The following is a 22111-nucleotide window of genomic DNA, read 5'->3' on the forward strand; positions in this document are numbered from 1 at the left end:
GGTGCCGGGCCCCAGCCGCCGCGCGCCCTAGCGCCTCCGCGCCAGCCTTGCGCGCCCTCGCCCGCTTCCCGCAGCCCCCGGCCCGCGCCCCTCGGGGTCCCGCGGCGGAACCGCGCGGGATGTGACCCTTTCCCCGTGCCCCCCGGGGCCCCGCCTTAGCCTGCTTTTGGGAGGGGGGGCGGCTGGGGAGGGGCGCGCGGATCATGGCATTGGAGTTCCCGGGCTTGCAGCCGCCGCCGCCGCCTCTTCCACGCAGCCCGAGCGCCCCTTCTTCCCCGAGCAGCAGCGGAGAAGGCGAAGCGGCCGGCGGGGGCGAGGCAGATGGGGCTCAAGGCGCGCAGGCCGGCGGGGGCGGCTGGCGGCGGCGGCGACGGGGGCGGCGGAGGCGGCGGGGCCGCTAACCCGGCCGGAGGGGACGCGGCGGCGGCCGGCGACGAGGAGCGGAAAGTGGGGCTAGCGCCGGGCGACGTGGAGCAAGTCACCTTGGCGCTGGGAGCCGGAGCTGACAAAGACGGGACCCTGCTGCTGGAGGGCGGCGGCCGCGACGAGGGGCAGCGGAGGACCCCGCAGGGCATCGGGCTCCTGGCCAAGACGCCCCTGAGCCGCCCAGTCAAGAGGAACAACGCCAAGTACAGACGCATCCAAACTTTGATCTACGACGCCCTCGAGAGACCGCGGGGCTGGGCGCTGCTCTACCACGCGCTCGTGTGAGTACCGGGCCTCCCCGGGCGCCCCTCGGAGGCGGTGCGTGAGGTGGGGGGGGGGGGGGTTCGGGGTGCGAGCTGGAGCCGAGGACGGCTCTGGGGCTTCCAAGTCCAGGGGCGCCCGTCCACCGAATTGGAGAGCAGCCTGCCCTCTGCTGTGCATGCCTGTGTGTCTATGGGCCACTCTCAGGGTGTTGGACACCCGGTAGTTGAACCCCAGGGCTTAAAAAAAAATCCACGCGTGGCTCCTCAGCTGATTTGGAGATCGAATTGGCACCTCCGTGTGCGCGCGCGGGTGCGCGTTTGTGGCACCATCTCCGGATGTTGGTACCCAAGCTTAAAAGAATTGTGTGGTTTTGCTTAATTAAAGAGGAGGTTGAACGGGATAAAGCGGATCCTCCCATGCGCTCTGTGTTTCTGCTCGGGGTGGGTCCCTTCTACTTGGGATCGCTGCTGAGTTTAGATGATACATCCTGCAGTTGGGATGGGAGTGGTACACTGCCCACAGAGGGGTGTGTGTGTGTGTGAGTGTGAGCGCGGCTATCGATTGCTTGCTTGTGCTACCCTTTTTCGGGCTCCATTCTGGTGTGGAAAGGAACGTGGTTTGCTCCATTTGGGGACTGAGGCTGGCCAACGTGCATCTTTTGGGGTTCTTTTTAGGGAAGTTAAGGAGAGAAAGGGATGAGGGGGAAACTAAGATTCTCCGGCTCTAAGCCTGGAATGAGGGGTGGGGGCTTCACCTTGCCAGTCGATGAGGGCCAGGGATAATTTTGGCTGAAACATCTCCATAATTTGGTCTTATCATCCCCTCCACCTCAACTCCTTCCCGTCTCTTGCTGTGGCTGGGCCAGGGCAGAGGGAGTGTGAAGGGGCCTGGGCTGAAGCTTTGCGTCCAAGCACCCTTCCCCTGGAAAGAGTCTGTTTCTAGCCAGGATGTAAATGCGTGATGGGCAGGAAGATGGAACTTCTTTTGCGCCCAATGCTCTGGATAAAAAATCCTGCTGTGTTTGGGGAGGGGAGGATGACAGTGGTGGCTACTTTCCCAGAAGGGGAAGTCAGGGTTGTCAACATGCATCCCCCTCCCGACCCCGACCCCCACTCCCACCCCCGCCCCACCCGCGCCGGGCTGGCAGGGCACTTCCAGGTACCCCTTGCTTCCTGTCTGTGGCTTAGTCATTCTGATGGCTGCTCCTTAGGAAGCTGTGCCATTACCAGGGTTTTGGAGGGGAAATGACCAAGACCTTGACCCTTCTGCTGTGCTTTTAGCAGTGAATATTCCTCCCTGTCCTTCTCCAATTGACCGACGACTAATGGGTGGAAAGGAATTCAGGGAGCCTTGGAGTTAAACACTACCTGCCAATCTTCCTTGGTTGGAAAGGCAGTTCCAGATTTGACCACCAGGTGGGGGCCTCCGCACAGGACCTCAGGCTTGGCAACAGGTTTCATCCGAGAGGTTCCTGAAGCCTGCCTCAAACTGAGGCACCAACGGCATCCAACCAGGAATATGGGTTGTTTTTGTGTGTGTGTGTGTTGGGGGCGGGGGGGAATCTAGCCTTTGGCATCCAGGTCTGCATGTATTTGCAGGTGTTAGTGGCTGGAGAGAAAGCTTAGCAGTTGCTCTTCTGTTTGCTTTCATCAGTTGATAAAAAGGGATTAAAATATATTCATCTCTGTCTCTAGTGCTGTATTTAGTCAAATTGAACTGATGATAATACTGGAATATGCGATAATAAGGCACACAGATTACTTGAGTGCACACAAGCATGCACGACCTCACACGTCCTTTTGGCATAGATGGTGTTCTGTACATACTTGCTGACTTCTGAACCTGGGGTCCCACTGGAGTTTGTGGGCTCCCTCTTCCTTCACCTTTCCCAGCCAGTACTCTTGCCCCATCTTGGACATTCTGGGGAGGGGATAGCTAAGGCCCGATTTTATCCTTCTCTAGAATTATTCCATCACTTGGAAGCAGGTTTGGGAATGCCTTTATGTAACCTCAAGTTTCCCAGAGAAGATCCAGGAAAATTTTACATTGTGGAAGAAAGAAGAATTGCATACCTAGCTAGGTACTTTTGCACATGCAAATTATTTATTTCATTTAATTCTTGCTGCAGTTTCATGATGTGGGAATTGTTACCTGTATTTGATGGACGAGAATATGGAAGCCAAAACAGATGGAACCACTTGTCCAGGGTCATGTGGTTGAGTTTCTGGAGCTCACATTTGAATGCTCGGGGTCATCTCTTGTTTCTAAGTTGGGATCCCAGTTATGACCCTCTGCCAACAATTTCGGGACTCTGGGAATTTCACGAGGCATCTCTGGGTGCCCCTTGCCCCCTCGGTAACAGATGACTCTGTCATGTCTCTACCTCCCCTTCCTAGCTCATGGTTGGCAAATGGCTGGAAATGGATCTGGAATTGAAGCAGGGGCTGCTCAAAGCCCAGGGAACTGCAGTGTTGGGGAGACAGAACGTGGCCTCCTTGGTGCCAGGATTGGAATTCTGATTAATTGGACATTCCACAGTAAAACCCTGTAGGGTCGGGTTTGGGCTCCTGACACTTGAATTTCAGCTTGTTAGCAGAGGCATTGTACACCTTCCCTCCCGCTGAGGAGCAAGCCCAGTCAAGTGAACAAAACCAAACCTTTCATTGATGATTCAGGATTTTGCAAGGCACTGAAATTCCTGCTTTAAAGCAGCCATTATCTTATTCTGGGCGGTGGTTAATGGCACAGGAGAGCCAAGATACTGGGCTAATCGTGGTCTCACAGACTAGTGCATGCTTGAAAAAAGCAAACAAACTCAAAAATGAACCAGACCCATGAGATGTGATTTCTTGCTTCTATCCTAAAGGCAGAGAATATAGCAAATGTGAACATCGAAGACCCTCCACCCTCATCCCACCGCCCCTGCTCCCCTTGTCTTAAATGCCCATCCCTTGCTTTCTCCTGGCTATTCGCTTTTACCCTGGCTGAGTTCTTGGGTCACCTCTGGGGAAGTTTCTCCCTGACCCGCCAGCTGGTTAGAATGGCCCGGCCTTGGCAGCATCCTAACCGTAAGATTCTGCACCGGACTGATCTGCTTGCTCATCTCCCCCACACGGACTGAGAGCTCCTTTGAGGAGGAACTGCATTGTTCCTTAGCAACCTCAGTCCCCCGCAGGCTTGCTGGGCTCCTGGTGGATACCCAGTAAGCATTTGCTGAATGGACGAGTGAAAGAATGCTCTCAGGCTCACTGAGACTTTGTTCTGCATGGTGTATGTGACTGTCTTCACAGCAATAATAAGTGGTCAGCATCGTGGAAGGTCAATGATGAGAACTGCGCTCAGAAGTTCTAAGGTGGACAAGGGGTAAAGGCAAAGGTCGGAGACCACACTCTGAGCTCAGCAAGGCTGATCTCTTTTCTGTATCTTAAGCTGCATGGCTGAAAAGGATTCCAATATTGTAGAAAATGGGCTGGACTTGAAGTTCACCTCTGGACTCTGGCTTCGGTCTCTAAGCGAAGAGACCTGCATGAGCCAGGTTGGGCAAGACCCATAAGTTGGGGATGATCACACTGCCCCATCACCAGGTGGGTTTTTAGGCTAAAGAAAGTAGGGTCTATGAATGAAATGAGCCTACTAGTAGGCATGAAGCATTTATTAGTTGACTCTGAACTAGAATCTCCTTATAAGTCATACCCTTCTGCCACTGTGGCTGTCTGGGGACTCCCGCTTCCGGGCCTGTTAGTGGGAAGCTGCTGGCTTCATCTTGGCATCCTGCTGTCCTGCCTCTCCCAGACCAGTGGGGGTGACCAGTCGCCCACCTGTTGACAGACCAAGGGGAAGTGCTCATAAGAGAGGCAGGCACACTGATCGCATTCTGAGGTGGACTGGCCCCAAGGCTGAGAGGTGGGGTTCTCGGACCCGGCAGCTGCTCTGGAAGGTAAAGAAGGACCTGGCTGGTGGACTTAGTGTATTGACTAAAGGATCTGCAGTCCTCAAGGTGGAGGAGAGACGCTGGCCTCTCACCGAGACCCCTCATTAGTAAGGCAGAGTCTTCGCAAGTCTTTGAAGTAAGAGAAACTTAATTTCCCAAGCTTGCTTTGCTGGTATGGTCTTGGGAAAGTTGCTGGATCTCCGAGTTTCAATTTCTTCATCTAAAAAATGTGATCAGTATAGACTCTTCTGGAGCTAAGAGCACCTTACATAGAAGAAATGCTCGATAATAGTCATTTGTGTTATTAATGTTACTCAGTTCAATATAAATGCCTTCTCTGTGCCTGGCATTCTTCTAGACATTGGGATTATAGCAGTAAACAAAATCCAGCAAAACAAAACAGTCTAATCTCTGCCCCTATAGAACATACAGTCTAATAATATGTTAGTAATATTTTAATATAATTTAATAATAATGTTAGTATTAGCAGCCATCTCAGAGCTTGGCCATCTGGTCAACCTTCCATCCCAGGCAGAAGGAGTCCCTTCAACAGCACTTCCACCAATGCTACAACTTACTAATTCATTACTGATGGGACTTTCTTTTTCTTTTCTAGACAATGCTGGATTCAGTTCTCTCAACTATTGTGTTTCTCTGCCTCTGTTCATCCCATTCTCCTCTTTTTCTGCCTCCATGTATGTCATTCTTTCTCATTTCCCACAAAGTGTTGGTCTTATTCACCACCTCAGTTCATCCTCACTTTTTTTCTTACCCTACTAATTTCCCCTTTGCATTTTCTTCTTCAGTTTTGTCAGTTTCCTTCTCATTATTGAGAACCAAGAATTTTGAGTTCTCATTCTTTCTTAAAAATTTTATTTTACTGTGATAAGAACACAACATGAAATCTACCCTCTTAACAAATGTTTAAGTGTACAAAATGTTGTTGTTGACTGTAGGTACAGGGTTGTACAGCTGATCACTCACCTTGCTTAACTGACACTTAATGCCTATTGGCTGCTGCTGCTGCTGCTAAGTCACTTCGGTCGTGTCTGACTCTGTGTGATCCCATAGACGGCAGCCCACCAGGCTCCCCCATCCCTGGGATTCTCCAGGCAAGAACACTGGAGTGGGTTGCCTGTTGGCTGGTCACCCTCTATTCCTCCCTCCCTCCAGCTCCTAGTAACCACCGTATCACCCTTTCACTCCCTGAATTTGACTATTTTAGATCCTCATGTAAGCAGACTCTTGCAGTGCTTGTCATTCTGTGAATGTCTTATTTCACTTAGCGTAATGCCCTCAAGGCCCATCTGTGTTGTCACATACTGCAGAATCCCCTTAAGACTGAATGGTATTCCATTTTCTTTATCCATTCATCTGTGGATGGACATTTAGGATGTTTCCACACCTTGGCTGATGTGAATAGTATTTCAATAAGCATAGAGGTGCTAATATCTCTGAGATCCTGATAATAATATTTTGAGTAAATACTCAGAAGTGGGGCTGCTGAATCACATGGTAGTTCAATTTTTAATTTTTGAGGAACTTCCATGTTGCTTTCCAGCTGCACCATTTTGCTTTTCCACCAGCACTGTTTGTTGTTGTCACTAAGTCATGTTTGACTCTTCGTGATCTCATGGACCCCATGGACTGCGGCAATCAAGGCTTCCCTGTCCTTCACTATCGCCAGGGGTTTGCTCAAACTTATGACCCTGAGTTTGCTCAAACTCATGCTTCCCAGGTGGCTCAGATGGTAAAGAATCTGCCTGCAGTACAGGAGACCCAGATTTGATCCCTGGGTCGGGAAGATCCTCAGAGAAGGGAATGGCTACCCATTCCAGTATTCTTTCCTGGAGAATTCCATGGACAGAGGAGCCTGTCACAGAGTCAGACCTGACTGAGTGACTGACACTTTCACTTTCCAACAATATATAAGGCTTGCTATTTCTCCACATCCTCACGAATACTTGCTGTGTCTTGTTTTTTTGTGATAATAGTCATCTTGACAGATTTGAGGTGATCTATATTGTATCATTCTTTCTCATTGCTCAGAGCATGGTCTTTGGAGTCAGACATGGGTTTGCTGTGCCTTGCTTTGTGACCTAGAGCAATTTGCTCAACTTTCTTGGATTTCAGTTTCTTTATTTCTGATATGTAGATAATAATGCCTGCCCCTCAGGGTTGCTGTGAAATTTAATCAAGGTGATAATATTAAAATCCCTAAACATTGCATTGTGTTGATTTGCAACCTCAGGTGAAACCTGAAATTGGTCGAGTACATGGATGGCAAGGAGAGACCCAAGAAAAAAGCAAGCCACTCTGGATGAGTAGGTGTTGGGCTTAAGAATCAGAGAACTTTTATATGAGGCTTGTCATGGGCAGCAAGAGAGGTAGATATTTACACTGCCTTCCAGCATCTTAAAGGTTTATATAGAGGCCTTCGTGGGATACAGTAACATACACCATCCAGATGGTATCAACAACACACGCTCACTCAAGACTGCACCCTTCAACATGCTCCCGCTGTGGGAACAGTGGGCAGAGGATAGAGTGCCAGCACTAGAGGGATAAGGAGCCAGCTCATGGGTCACATCCTCTCCATGACCCCCACCAGCACCATGGTAGACTTCAGTAAATGTTGTTTCTTTCTTGCTTCTCCTCTCAACCGTATTTAATCTGCCTTCTTCTTGCACCCTCCCCCCAAATCCATGGCCCCCTTCCCTTTCTAATAATCTCATTTGATTTTTCATTTTATAAACTCCTTGATTTCTTCCTGACTCTCTTTTTTATGACACTGTCAAACTGTTCAAGCAGAGTGAAAAAGCCGAGGGGTGGACACAGCAACCCACAGCATCAGATCTCTGGGAAGCCATGAGACTGTATGCTGGGAACAACAAGGACCACAGGTACACCAGGTTCACTTTCTAGGAAACAGGCTAACATCAAGTGTCTGTTCATGCTTGAAGAGAAGGTGCCCAGTATCTCCCTTTCATAAATCAATGGCAGATGCTCAGAGGTTATGTGACTTACCCAGGATCTTGAAACTAAGGTGGCGGAGTTGAGATCACACAGGAGTCCTCCACCCACTAGGTGGCGCTCTCTTCACCATGTTATGATTCTCCTCTATGGAAGGCATGCGGTGCACCAGAAGAGTAATCGAAAGGTATCGACACTCTCCGTTTCAGAGTGAGGCACTTTAGAGCTGCATTTCTGGAAAGTTCCCAGGGAAAACCAGTGCAGCTGGTCTATAGCCCACACTTTGAGTAACAAGGCTTCTCAGACTTTGATATAAGTGTGCATCAACTAGGCATGAAGGTGGGTGGTGGTGGTTTAGTCGCGAAGTCGTGTCCGATTCTTGCGACCCCATGGACTGTAGCCCACCAGGCTCCTCTGTCCGTGGAATTTCCCAGGCAAGAATACTGGAGTGGGTTGCCATTTCCTTCTACAGGGGACCGTTAGAGAGATCTGGCAGATTCCACCTGAACCAAAACCATCCAACTTTTATGTAATGAGGGCAACTGACCCTACCTTTCTCCTGAATAATTCAGTGGAAATTTACAACATACCTGCAGTCATGCCTAAACTGACCTGAAACTAATCATGAAGAAATAACAGACAAAGTCAAATGGTGGGACACCCTGCAAGATATCTGGCATGGTGTCTTCCAAAGGGTCTGTATCATGAGAACAAACAAAAATGAGGAAAACGTTCTGTTTAAGGAAACTGAACGCGCATGACAGCCAGGTGCAATGCTTGACAGTCAACAAGTGGACTACATCAGACTTCAGCACCGCAAAGGAAGAGATCAACCAAATGAAAAGGCAACTATGATAATGGAGAAAATATTTGCAACCATGTATTTGATAAGGATAAAATCCAAAATATATAAAGAATTCGTACAACTCTATAGCAAGAAAGCAAATACTCTGATTTTAGAAATGGGCAGAGAATCTGAATAGGTATTTTTCCAAGAAGATATATAGATGGCACATGAAAAGGTGCTCAGCATCACTGAGCAACAGGGGAATGCAAATTAAAAATGCAGTGAGATACCACCTCACACCTGTCAGAATGGTTATCATCAAAAAGACAAGAAATAGAAAGTGTTGGTGAGGATGTGGAGAAAAGGGATCCCTTATGCACTGTTGGTGGGAATGTAAACTGGTACAGCCACTATGGAGAACAGCATGGAGATTCCTCAAAAACTTAAAAATAGAGCTACCATATGCTCCAGCAATCCCACTTCTGGATATATATATCCAAAGGAGATGAAATCAGTATCTTGAAGAGCTATTTGCAGTCCCATGTTCTTGCAGTATTATTTACAATAGGCAAGATACGGAAGCAACTTGAGTGCCCATTGATGGATGAATGGATAAAGAAAATGTGATATATACATGAGATGGAATATTTTCCAGCCATAAAAAGAAGGAAATCTTGCTATTTGTAGCAACATGGATGAATCATGAGGGCATTACGCTAAGAGACATATGTCAGAGACAAGTACTGTATTATCTCACTTATAAATGCAATATGAGAGACAGCAAAAGAGACACAGATGTATAGAACAGTCTTTTGGACTCCGTGGGAGAGGGAGAGGAGAGGGTGGGATGATTTAGGAGAATGGCATTGAAACGTGTAATATCATATAAGAAACAAATCGCCTGTCTAGGTTCAATGCAGGATACAGGATGCTTGGGGCTGGTGCACTGGGATGACCCAGAGGGATGGTATGGGGAAGGAGGTGGGAGGGGGGTTCAGGATTGGAAACACGTGTACACCCATGGTGGATTCATGTTGATGTATGGCAAAACCAATACAGTATTGTAAAGTAATTAGCCTCCAATTAAAATAAATAAATTTAAATTAAACTAAAAATAAAAAAAAATTTAAAAATTGAAAGCACTGGAGATCAGATTGGTGGTTGTCAGGGGCAACCAATTGGTGGTGGTACAGGAAATGGATTAAGATGGTTAAGGGGTAAAGACTTTTACTTATAAGATGATAGGTTCTGGGTTCTAATGAACAGCGTGGTGACTGTATTTAAAAATAACTCTGTTGTATAGTTGAAAGTTGCTAAAGAGAACAGATCCTAACACTTCTCACCAAAAAATAATGAGTAAATAAACTGTGTAAGGTGTTGGTTGTGTTTATGTGTTTGTTGCAGTTATCATGTCATAAGATACATGTGTATTTAATCATCATATTGTGTACCTTAAATGTACACAATGTTAAATGTCCATTGTATATGAATAAAGCTGGAAAAAACACAAGCCAATGCAATTCATGATTCTCGATTGGACCCTGAATTTAAAAAATAAATAACAATAAAATAGTATAGAGACAATTAAGAAAATTTGAACATGGAGTCCACATTAGATGACATTGTATCAGTTCAGTTCAGTTGCTCAGTTTTGTCTGACTCTGCGACCTCATGGACTGCAGCACGCCAGGCTCTCCTCTCCATCACCAACTCCCGGAGCTTGCTCAAACTCATGTCCATCGAGTCGGTGATGCCATCCAACCATCTCATCCTCTGTCATCCCCTTCTCTTCCTGCCTTCAATCTTTCCCAGCATCAGGGTCTTTCCCAGTGAGTCAGTTCTTCACATCAGGTGGCCAAAGTATTGGAGCTTCGGCTTCAGCATCAGTCCTTCCAATGAAGAATCAGAGTTGATTTCCTTTAGGATTGACTGGTTGGATCTCCTTGCAGTCCAAGGGACTCTCAAGAGTGTTCTCCAAGCCCACAGTTCAAAAGCATCAGTTCTTTGGTGCTCAGTTTTCTCTATAGTCCAACTCTCACATCCATACATGACTACTGGAAAAACCATAGCCTTGACTAGACGGACCTTTGTTAGCAAAGTAATGTCTCTGCTTTTTAATATGCTGCCTAGGTTGGTCTTAGCTTTCCTTCCAAGGAGCAAGTGTCTTTTAATTTCATGGCTGCTGTCACCATCTGTAGTGATTTTGGAGCCCCCCAAAATAAAGTCTCTCACTGTTTCTATTGTTTTCCCATCTGTTTGCCATGAAGTGATGGCCTGGATGCCATGATCTTTGTTTTCTGAAAGTTGAGTTTTAAGCCAACTTTTTCACTCTCCTTTTTCACTTTCATCAAGAGACTCTTTAGTTCTTCTTCACTTTCTGCCATAAGGGTGGTGCAATCTGTGTATCTGAGGTTATTGATATTTCTCTTGGCAATCTTGATTCCAGCTTGTGCCTCATCCAGCTTGGCACTTCACATGATGTACTCTGCATATAAGTTAAATAAGCAGGGTGACGATATACAGCCTTGATGTACTCCTTTCCCAATTTGGAACCAGTCCGTTGTTCCATGTCTGTTTCTAACTGTTGTTTCTTGACACATACAGATTTCTCAGGAGGCAGGTCAGGTGGTCTGGTATTCCTGTCTCTTTAAGAATTTTACAGTTTGTTGTGATCCAAACAGTCAAAGGCTTTGATGCAGTCAATAAAGCAGACTAAGATGTTTTTCTGGAGCTCTCTTGCTTTTTCGATGATCCAACAGATGTTGGCAATTTGACCTCTGGTTCCTCTGCCTTTTCTAAATCCAGTTTGGAAGTTCTTGGTTCATGTATTGTTGAAGTCTCAATTGGATACATTTGAGAAGACTGTTGGAGACTTTTGAGCATTACTTTGCTAGCATGTGAGAGAGTGCAATTGTGTGGTGGTTTGAACATTCTTTGGCATTGCCTTTCTTTGGGATTGGAATGAAAACTGACCTTTTCCAGTCTTGTGACCACTGCTGAGTTTTCCAAATTTTCTGGCATATTGAGTGCAGAATATTCACAGCATCATATTTTAGGATTTGAAATAGGTCAACTGGAATTCCATTACCTCCACTGACTTTGTTCATAGTGATGCGTCCTAAGACCCACTTGATTTTGAATTTCAGGATGTCTGGCTCTGGATGAGTGATCACACCATTGTGGTTATCTGGGTTATGAAGATCTTTTTTTATCTACTTCTGTTTATTCTTGGCACCTGTTCTTAATATCTTCTGCTTCTGTTAGGTCCATACCATTTCTGTCCTTTATTGTGCCCGTCTTTGCATGAAATGCTCCCTTGGTATCTCTAATTTTCTTGAAGTGATCTCTAGTCTTTCCCATTCTATTGTTTTCCTCTATTTCTTTGCACTGATGACTGAGGAAGGCTTTCTCGTCTCTCCTTGCTATTCTTTGGAACTCTGCATTCAAATGACTATATGCTTCCTTTTCTTCTGTGCCTTTAGTGTCTCTTCTTTTCTCAGCTCTTTGTAAGGCATCCTCAGACAAGCATTTTGCCTTTCTGCAGGTCTTTTTCTTGGGGATGGTCTTGATCCCTGCCTCTTGCACAATGTCATGAACCTCTGCCCGTAGCTCTTCAGGCACTCTGTCTATCAGATCTAATCCCTTGAATCTGTTTGTCACTTCCACTGTATAATTGTAAGGGATTTGATTTAGGTCATCCCTGAATGGTCTACCTTCTTTAATTTCCCTACCTTCTTTAATTTCAGTCTGAATTTGGCAATCAGGAGTTCATGATCTGAGTCACAGTCAACCCCAGTCTTTTTTTGCTTAATGTGTACAGCTGCTCCATCTTTGGCTGCAAAGAATATAATCAATCTGATTTTGGTATTGATCATCTGGTGATGTCCGTGTGTGGAGTCTTCTCCTGTGTTGTTGGAAGAGGGTGTATGCTATGACCAGTGCGTTCTCTTGGCAAAACTCTGTTAGCCTTTGCCCTGCTTCATTTTGTATGCCAAGGCCAAATTTGCCTGTTATTCCTGGTATCTCTTGACATCCTACTTTTGCATTCCAGTCCCCTGTAATGAAAAGGACATCTTTTTTGGGTGTTAGTTCTAGGTCTTGTAGGTCTTCATAGAACTGTTCAACTTCAGCTTCTTCAGCATTACTGGACAGGGCATAGACTTGGATTACCGTGATATTGAATGGTTTGCCTTGGAAATGAACAGAGATCATTCTGTCGTTTTTGAGACTGCATCCAAGTACTGCCTTTTGGACTCTTTTGTTGACTAGGAGGGCTACTCCATTTCTTCTAAGGGACTCTTGCCCACAGTAGTATATATAATGGTCATCTGAATTAAATTTGCCGATTCTATTCTATTTTAGATCACTGATTCCTAAAATGTTGATGTTCACTCTTGCCATCTCCAGTTTGGCCACTTCCGGTTCACCTTGCTTCATGGACGTAACATTCCAGGACATCAAATTTGCATATTATATATCCAAATTTAATTTCTTGAGTGTGATAATTTCTTTGTGGTTATGCAGATGAATTTTTTTTAAGAGGTGCCTGCTGTAATATCCAGTGGTGAAGTGTTGTGGTATCTGCAACTTGCTTTCAGGTGGTTCAGCACACATGCAGACTATGTAAATGTGTGTGTGTGTGCACAGTTCCTGTGCACACAGGGGAAGAGAGAGAAGGAGGCCGACAGGATGAAGATAATTAACATAGGAAAATCTAGGAAATATGTATATATGTGTGGGTTATATTTCCTTCCTAATTAACAATTTTTGACAAAAAGTGAAAAATACTTTAATTTTTGAAACAAAAGACCAAACACCCACAGACTGCACAAAGCACGTACACGAATCCGGATGAAGGTTCCACCCCAGAAAGCGATACCATTGTTCTGAAGGCGTCAGACATCATTGTAAAGTGATTCTGTTTTGGAGTCAGACCTGAAAACCTTTAATTGAGTTGAACAGGCTTTCCCAGATTCATAGATTCTGTATAGACAGTTCCTCAAATTTCCTCTCCACTTTGGGCTTTTTTAAAAAAATAAAATTTTTTTAAATTAAAAAATGTTTATTGAATATAGTTGATTTATAGTATTGTGTTAGCTTCAGATGTGCAGCAAAGTGGTTTGTTATACATACGTGCTGTGCTGTGCTTAGTCACTCAGTTGTGTCCAACTCTTTGCAACCCCGCCAAGTGCCTCTGTCCATGGGGATTCTCCAGGCAAGAATCCTAAGAATACTGGAGTGGGTTGCCATACCCTCCTCCAGTGGATCTTCCCTACACAGGGATCGAACCCAGGTCTCCTGCACTGCAGGTAGATTCTTTACCCTCTGAGCCACCAGGGAAGCCCAGGAATATTGGAGTGGGTAGTCTATCCCTTCTCCAGTGGATCTTCCTGACCCAGGAATTGAACTGGGATCTCCGGCGTTGCAGGCGGATTCTTTACCAACTGAGCTACCAGGGAAGCCCTTATACATACATACTCAGGTTCTTCTCCCTTACAGGTTATTATAAAATATGAGTATAGTTTCATGTCTTTGTCCAGGTGATGGGAAGCTTCCAGTAGAAAGGAGCAGATGAGCGTGCTGTGGCCGTTCATTTCAAGGCCACACATACCTACTGAAGTGCCAAGCTTTGTAAAAGCCAGAATACTGAGGGAGATGAGCCATGTATAATTCTTCCCCTCCGGAGACAGAGACTGGAAACAGCTCAGTGTAAATAGTCCAGCAAATGCAGTGATGGGATGCAGATGAGGAATCCAGACATGCAGAATGGGGAAGGGACTGTGGTCTCCTGTGCTAAGGGAGACTTCTCCAAAGGAGGTATAAGCAGTAGGGAGGAGATGAAAGAACCTGCTGATAGTCCTGTTGACTCATCTCCCCCTTCTGCTTGGAGGACAGAAGGCTACCTTCAGTTAAATCGAATACTGAATTACTATTCTTGCATTATTTGGAGGCTCCCTCTTTCATCTGTAGTCATTAAAAATATTCCATTGATGTCTAAAATGTTCATAAATCAAGTGTGACCCTATGGTATTTTGCTGAGAATCAAAGTCCTGCTCTCTTTCTCTTTTTAGCTTGGGTTTTGAAGTTTTGACAGAATGAAAGCAAAATTCGTCACATCTTGGACCAGAGAGCAGTGTGAAGGAAAGCAAGGAAAATATCTTCAAAGGTGGATTGAATGAAACCTATTTTAGACACTGTGACATGCAGTTTTGGTGTGGGGTGGCCGGAGAAGACTGTGAGTTTGTTAGAAGTGTGTTGGGCATGTTGTTTGAAGAGCTGCCTTAACTGTGTGATTCAGATGCCTCCCTTATCTCATAATCTGAAGACACTTTCTGTATAGGATTGATGCGGCAGTGTATGAGGGAGCACTTTGGAAAGTACAGGGGGTGTGCATTCTGAGGCAGCATCTTCCTAAAGCTGCGTGCGGGGCAGACAGGTCCTACAGCTGGGTTTGGAGCATTTGCCCTGGGACGGACTTGCTGCATTTCGGTCTGTGTTGCATCACCTGAACATTGCTGCATGTGTTAATTAGGAACCCATCAATGGTTTGACTTAGCATGTGTACTGCAGGGATGTTGGCTTCCCTAGGATGACCACCTTTTAGGAGAATGAAGAGGATGCGGCTTGGAGATGACAAGACTGAAGTCGGAGATGACAAGACAGCAGTCCGCACCAATTTGGCAGGTGTCATAGGACCTAAAACAGACCCATCCAATTGTACCCTGTTGGGTGGGACTTTTCATTCAAACCATAGAGCAGTTTGTCTGAAATGTTCTTTTGAGAGAATAAAATGGGTTATAACTTGGGAACAAGATTGCTTCTTGCATACAGTTCATGAAAAATGAGAGTCAGTTCTGATGGAGTTGGCTCATGGGACTTCCTGTACATAAGCCCTGCTTGGCTTCCTCCTGATGTGGGCTTCTGTCCAGGCTGATGTCCTCAGGTGGGGATCTCCTCTTCCTCCTCTCCGTCCTCCTCTCCTTCAAAAGATACGACATCATCTGGACCCTCTAAGAGTGTAACCCTGTAAGAGTCCAGTTTGTTATTGTTGTTCAGTCACCCTGTGTGTGTGTGTGTGAGAGTCAGTCATGTCCAACTCTTTGCGACCCCATGGACTATACACTTCTTGGAATTCTTCAGGCCAGAATACTGGAGTGGGTTGCCTTTCCCTTCTCCAGGGTATCTTCCCAACCCAGGGATCGAAACCAGTTCTCCCACATTGCAGGCAGATTCTTTACCAGCTGCGCCACACTAAGTCATGTCTAACTCCTCACGATCCCATGGATCGCAGCGCGCCAGGCTCCCCTGTCCTTCAGTATCTCCCAGAGTTTGCTCAGGTTCATGTCCACTGAGTTGGTGATGCTGTCTAACCATCTCATCCTCTGCCGCCCTCTTCTTTTGCCTTCATTCTTTCCCAGCATCAGTCTTTTCCACTGAGCTCTTCACAACAGTTGGCCAAAGTACTGGAGCTTGAGCAACATTCCTTACAATGAACACTCGGGATTGATTTCCTTGGGGCATATTAAACGAATATATTGATAATAAGCATCTACGCCACGTAGTTTATTGTATTCCCTCTTGGACAACCCTATCAGGACACTTGCTTTAGAAGTGTCTGTTAGCAAGGCCCTTCGTACAAATTTGCCAAATCTGCTTTTCATAAGCCAGTGTTATATCTGGAGTTTCTTTTTTTTTTTTTTTTTAACTTTTTTATGTGGACCATTTTTAAAGTGTTTTTTTAACTCGTTACAATATTGTTTCTGTTTCGGCTTTTCAGCAGCGAGGTATGTGTGATCTTAGCTTCCCAACTAGGACTCGAACCCACATCCTCTGCACTGGAAGGTGAGGTCTTAGCCACTGGAGCACCGTGGAAGGCCCCCTGGAGTTCCTTTGCCATTAGATTCTTTGTAAACCTGCCATAGCAGTTCAAGTCCAATTCTATCTTTATGGATGTCTTGTGTGGGGGATGGGGTGAAATATTATCTAACATGACTTGAAAATATTGAGCCATTCCAGGCCCTCTGTACTAATGGAAAATCACTCAGCGCTATCACTCTATATATCTCCCCACTCCTTCCCGTTCCTAAAACCCCAGCTTCCACTTTATCTCACCCCATGCAGATCAGTTTCAAATGCTTCTCCACCTACAGTGAGGTCAGTCCAGGAAATGAAACCTTACAAGTCAGCAAGTCTAATCAAATTAATCAGTAGGTAGTTACTTAAGGGAAGTTCGTGAGAGGTTTGGACCTGGAGACAGGCACTTGGCAGATGACACAAATCAGAGGCGATCAGAGTTGTAGAGAGGTGCAGGGCAGCGAGAAGCATGCCCAAGGCCACTTTGATGGCAAAGGGAGAACTTGAACTCAGATCTCCATCTTTCAAGGCTGGCTTCCGCTCAGCCACACCAGTTTCCTTCGTGATCCTCCAGTGGCTGTGTAGTGACGGAGAGGTGTTACCCACAGTGGGATTTCTTTTGGTTGCACTGTCTTGTGATCTGGATCAAAAACAGTAAGTCCCCTACATACCCGTTCCATTCTGAGAGTGTGTTTGTAAGTCCAGTTTGTTTATAAGTCCAACTAAGTTAGTCTAGGTACCTGTATAGTTACCTAATTACCTAATTAGCCTATCTGGCCAACTGACACAATTGGCTGTGTAGTACTGTATTGTAATAGGTGTATAATACTTTTCACATGAGTAATACATAAAAATGAACATTTTTAATCTTACTGTGCAGTGTCTTGAAAAGTACAGTAGTGCAACACGATAGCTGGCATACAGGGGCATGTCTGCATCTTTGAAAGATCGCAACTTGAAGGTTTATATGTAGGGGGCTTACTGTAAACAGGAGAAAGAATAAAGCCAAGTGCAGACTAATCAGGCATTCCTTCACAGGCCTCTTGCCAAGGAAGGCTTCTCTTCCCGTTGAAATTCCCAATGCCTCCCTCCCCTTTATTTCACCCCTGCCCACCCCCCCCCCCCATCCACCCCTTTTCCAAGAGTCATAGAAAATACTCTCTGATCTCCCTTGAGCCCAGCGTTGAATTGGGACATTCAAAACCCATCATATCAATCGTAAGTAATGTTTTTATCCACCTGGGTTGTTATACTGTCATCTGTGGGGCAGCACCATCATCTGGTCCATTCATGGAAACCTGATCTATTGTCATTAATAACAGTCACTGACGTTTATAGGCTTATTTCCCTGTGCCGTTTTGGGTTAAGCGCTCTTGATGGCTTTTCTGAGGTGTGCCTGAGAGCCCAGTCCCCAGGAGACCAAAGCTCTCACCCTGAGCCCTGGGTTAATTTGCTCTGCGGTCTCCAACAAGTCCTTGTACTTCTAATAGCCTCAGTGATTCATCTGATGAATGGCCCTCAAATTCCCAGCCCTACACATGATTGAAAGGATTAAATGAATGAGTTCATGGATGTACTCAGCAAAGGCTAACACTGCATCTTACTTTGTGTCCTTCCAGAAACTCCCTGAGGCAAGGTGCTCAGTACAAGTGGTTTATTTAACGCAGGGTTGTGCAGTCTTGTTTTCATTATCTCCCCTTTGAAGAGTCTTCTTGGACATTTTTTCCCCCGATTGTCCCACCAATGATGGAGTCGGACACGACTGAGCGACTGAACCGAACCAACACTGTGTATCTCTTTATGTACTGTATGAATTTCTGGGCTCCCTATATAAAAAGAGTATGATTTTTTTCCCCAGCCCCACTTTCTAGGAATCAATTTTTCCCCCTTAGAGGCACTACCACCTCTATTGAGAATGTATGATTTAGGAGATATTCCAAGAAAAATTGGAAAAATATTGGGCTGGCCAAGAAGTTTGTTTGGATTTTTCTGTAAGATGTTACAGAATGTTACAGGATAAACTTAGAATGAACTTTTTGGGCAACCCAGTAAGTAAAATTGGAGCACGTGGGGGAAATAAGACATGAAAGAGCTTTAAGGAGACTGTAAAGATGCATTTATCATCAAGCAGGTTACCATGGGGGTTAATTAAAGCTGGTCCTCCCAGGGAACCTTGGAATGCAGCATAGAACAGTGGAGAATTATCAGCAGACTCCATCCATCATTGGCTCAGGGCTTATCCCAGGGGTATTACCTCTCAGAAAAAGCCCTGAGACAAAAATGGGAGTGTTTGCCAAAGGTATTTGTTTGCAGAAGGTCACCTTTGGCAAGTGCTGGGAACCGGTGCTGAGGAGGGGGTGGGAGGGGCATTGACAGTAATTACTGTACACTGTCTCATTCTTAAGTGAGGAAAATATTGGAACTTGAGGCTCACAAATGTTTCTGTGTTTTTTGCATTGGTTCTTAAGTAAAGGAAGTCTTGTGGCCTAAGGGTCATGGTAATTCTGTAGTGTTTTTCCCCCTCATTAATTTTTCATTTAAGAAAGTCAGGAGAAAAGAATAGAAATAAAAGTATTTGTAAATGTGTTGATTCATGTGTGCTCAGCCATATCTGACTCTTTGCAACCCCATGTACTGTAGCCTGCCAGGCTCCTCTGTCCATGGACGTTTCCAGGCCAGAATACTGGAGTGGGTTACCATTTCCTTCTCCAGGGCATCTTCCCAATCCAGGGATAGAACCTGTGTCTCCTGCATAAAGCAGATTCTTTATCGCTGAATCACCTGGGCAACCCACATTGATTCAGTGCTTGGTATCCAATGATAGCTAAGCTTTTTGACCTCTTACTGTATGTAGGATTGTAGAGTTCTCACCATGAAACCTGATTTCCCAGATGGTGCAGTGGTGAAGAGTCCACCTGCCCATGCAGCAGACACAGGTTCTATCCTTGGGTTGGGAAGATCTCCTGGAGAAGGAAATGGCAAGCCACTCCAGTATTCTTGCCTGGAGAATTCCATGGACAGAGGAGCCTGGCAGGCTACAGTCCATGGGGTTGCAAAGAGTCAGACACGACTGAGTGACTGAACACACACCATGAAACTAGGTCATTATCCTTTGGGGGATGGGACTCCATCCTTGTTGAAATTCTAGTGTGTTCACATTTTAGTAATTTTCCCCAAATAAAATGGAGAGTCATTTTAAATAAGCACAGGGAACTTTAGTCCTGCTGACACTATCATTTGAAGTGACTTTTTAATACTTTCAAAGAATGAAGAGTCTTACTAATACATAATGTGAGAAACATTAGCACTTTCAAAACAAGATTAAAGTAGGTGTTCTGGTTGCTCTTGCACACGCATCTTCTGTTGAGAAGATGGCAGGGGCTTGGTTGTGAAGGGCGGTGCTGTGACTTCCACCGTTTGCCTCAGTTCTGGTTTCCTGGGAAAGTAATTAGCATCCACCTTCGGATTCCAGAATGTTAATAGGAATGTTGAGATTTCATCTTGAATTCCTCTAGGAATTAGGTGCCATGGTTTCAATACCTTATTTGGTTGGGAAGAAATCTCATTGGAAAATCTTCATCCTTTTTGTTTAACATGCTGTTCCTCAGTTTTGTCTGACTCTTTTGTGACCCCGTGGACTGTAGCCCACCAGGCTCCTCTGTCCATGGAATTTCCCAGGCAAGAATACTGGAATGGGTTGCCATTTCCTTCTCCAGGAGATCTTCCTGACCCAGGGATTGAACCTGAGTCTCCTGCATTGCAGGTGGATTTTTTACCATGAGCCACCAGGGAAGCCCTTTGTTGAACATATTTGCCTCCAAATATCCATCTGCTCAGCAAATTCAAAGTATTTTTTTTTTTTTATTTAATATGTATTTGGCTTCACCAGGTCTTGGTTGCAGCAGGCAGGATCTTCAGATGTGGTATGTGAACTCTTAGTTGCAGCATCTCCGTGACCAGGGATAAAAACAGAGGCCCCTGCATCAAGCGTGCAGAGTCTTAGCCACTGGACCACCAGGGAAGTCCCTAACTCAAGGTATTCTGACTCATCATTCAGCTGACATTGACTTCAGACCTAGAAGATGCCCGACCTTGGACTAAGAATAGGGGATACAGGCATGAATAAATTAGTTCCTGCCCTTTCTGTCCATGGTCAACTAGGTAAATACATAACCGCAGGGTGGTGTAATACTCTAATATATGCATATGCCGAGTCTATGTAAAGCTCAAGTAAAATTGTCAGTCTTGTTTAAATGAGTCGGGGCAAATTTCCATCAACAAGAAGTAGATTTCATCATACATATAGGGTTGAAGATGGTGTTTTAAGGATATGCAACCCTGATCATAACTGTGTCACATGTTTAGAAATCAGAGGTCTGATTTATTCTCACACTAAAAGAAAGATAGCCTTCTAGGTGGCTCAGTGGTAAAGAATCTGCCTGCCAGTACAGTGGGTTTGATTCCTAGGTTGGAAAGATCCCCCGGAGGAGGAAATGGCAGCCCACTCCGGTATTCTTATGTGGGACATCCCATGGACAGGGGAGCCTGCTGAGCTACAGCCCATGGGGTTGCAAAAATCAGACACGACTGAGTGACCAAGCACACACCGCAGCAGGCGGTGAAGGAAAGGGGCTGATATTGACCCAGAGAGAGTGGGGTCGTAGGGCCTAGCCCTGAATGAACCTTGAGTTGAGCCATTTAAAGAGGCTGAAGACATGTTTTCTAGCTGTACTTTTCCTATGTACAGATAGTCATTCTTTGCAGCCCAGGGCCTCACACAACACCTGGCCCATCAGATACTCAGTTTTGGGTAAATGCACAGAGTGCTAATCCTAAGAGGTATACAGGTGAAATAAGTGTACAGGTGAAGTAAGAAGCAGAAGTGGATACAAGGAAGACCTGACTTTGAATCCCAGCCATGATGTGTTTTAGCTGAGTAAACTTAAGTGAACCACTTAACCAACCTAAACCTGTTTCCTCACCTGTAATAATAGAACTTGCTTATTCACATGGTTGTTTTAAAGATTCAATAAAACATCTGTAATAGAGTCCAGAGCCTTGGTTTGGGCTTATGGTTGGCATCAGATAAATGGCTGTTCCCTCTTCATTCTTTCAAAATCCTGTGAAGATTAAAATGATGTCAGCCAATGAAAGTGATGTCGAAGTTAATATCATACTTTCTACCTTAAAGTTAGGCTCTGGACATGGTGAAGTTCTGTTAACATGCGTGAGTTCTGCCTGTGATCATGGTGAAAGGAAGGACTTTACATGAAAAGAGAAAAAAAAGTGTATGAAGACAGGAGTATCTCTGCCTGACTCAAGTTTGCTAAGGAAGCAGAGATGTTGAAAAAACACCTGCCTAGCTACAAAACGCCTGACCAGTATGCCTCCAAACCTGTCAAGGTCATCTAAAACAAGGAAAGCTTGAGAAACTATCACAGCCAAGAGGAGCTTCCAGAAATGTGACAGCTGAATGAGATGAGATGTCCTGGATGGCGTCCTGGGACAGAACATTATGTGTGTTAGAGTTAGTCACTCAGCCGTGTCCGGCTCTTTGCGACTCCATGGACTGTAGCTCATCAGACTCCTCTGTCCATGGGGATTCTCCAGGCAAGAATACTGGAGTGGGTTGCCATGCCCTTTTCCAGGGGGATCTTCCCTATCCAGGGATCAAACCTGCGTCTCCGGCATTGCAGGCAGAGTCTTTACCGTCTGAACCACCAGGGAAGTCCCCCAATACATTATCAGTTCAGGTCAGTTATCAGTCGTGTCTGACTCTTTGCGACCCCATGAACTGCAGCATGCCAGGCTTCCCTGACCATCACCAACTCCCGGAGATTACTCAAACTCATGTCTATCGAGTCTGTGATGCCATC

General features: G+C 45.6%; 1 protein-coding gene across 1 annotated transcript in view; it reads left to right on the forward strand.

Moving 5' to 3' along the window:
- Positions 1 to 321: 321 nt before the first annotated feature.
- KCNQ3 (potassium voltage-gated channel subfamily Q member 3) overlaps positions 322 to 22111 on the forward strand; it is a 288932-nt gene continuing 267142 nt past the window's right edge. The window contains exon 1 of the mRNA XM_052651777.1: positions 322 to 707. Within this exon, the coding sequence (XP_052507737.1) occupies positions 322 to 707 (386 nt within the window). The remainder of the gene's footprint in view (positions 708 to 22111) is intronic.

This window comes from Budorcas taxicolor, chromosome 14 (assembly GCF_023091745.1).
Source record: "Budorcas taxicolor isolate Tak-1 chromosome 14, Takin1.1, whole genome shotgun sequence".
Lineage (NCBI taxonomy): Eukaryota > Metazoa > Chordata > Mammalia > Artiodactyla > Bovidae > Budorcas > Budorcas taxicolor.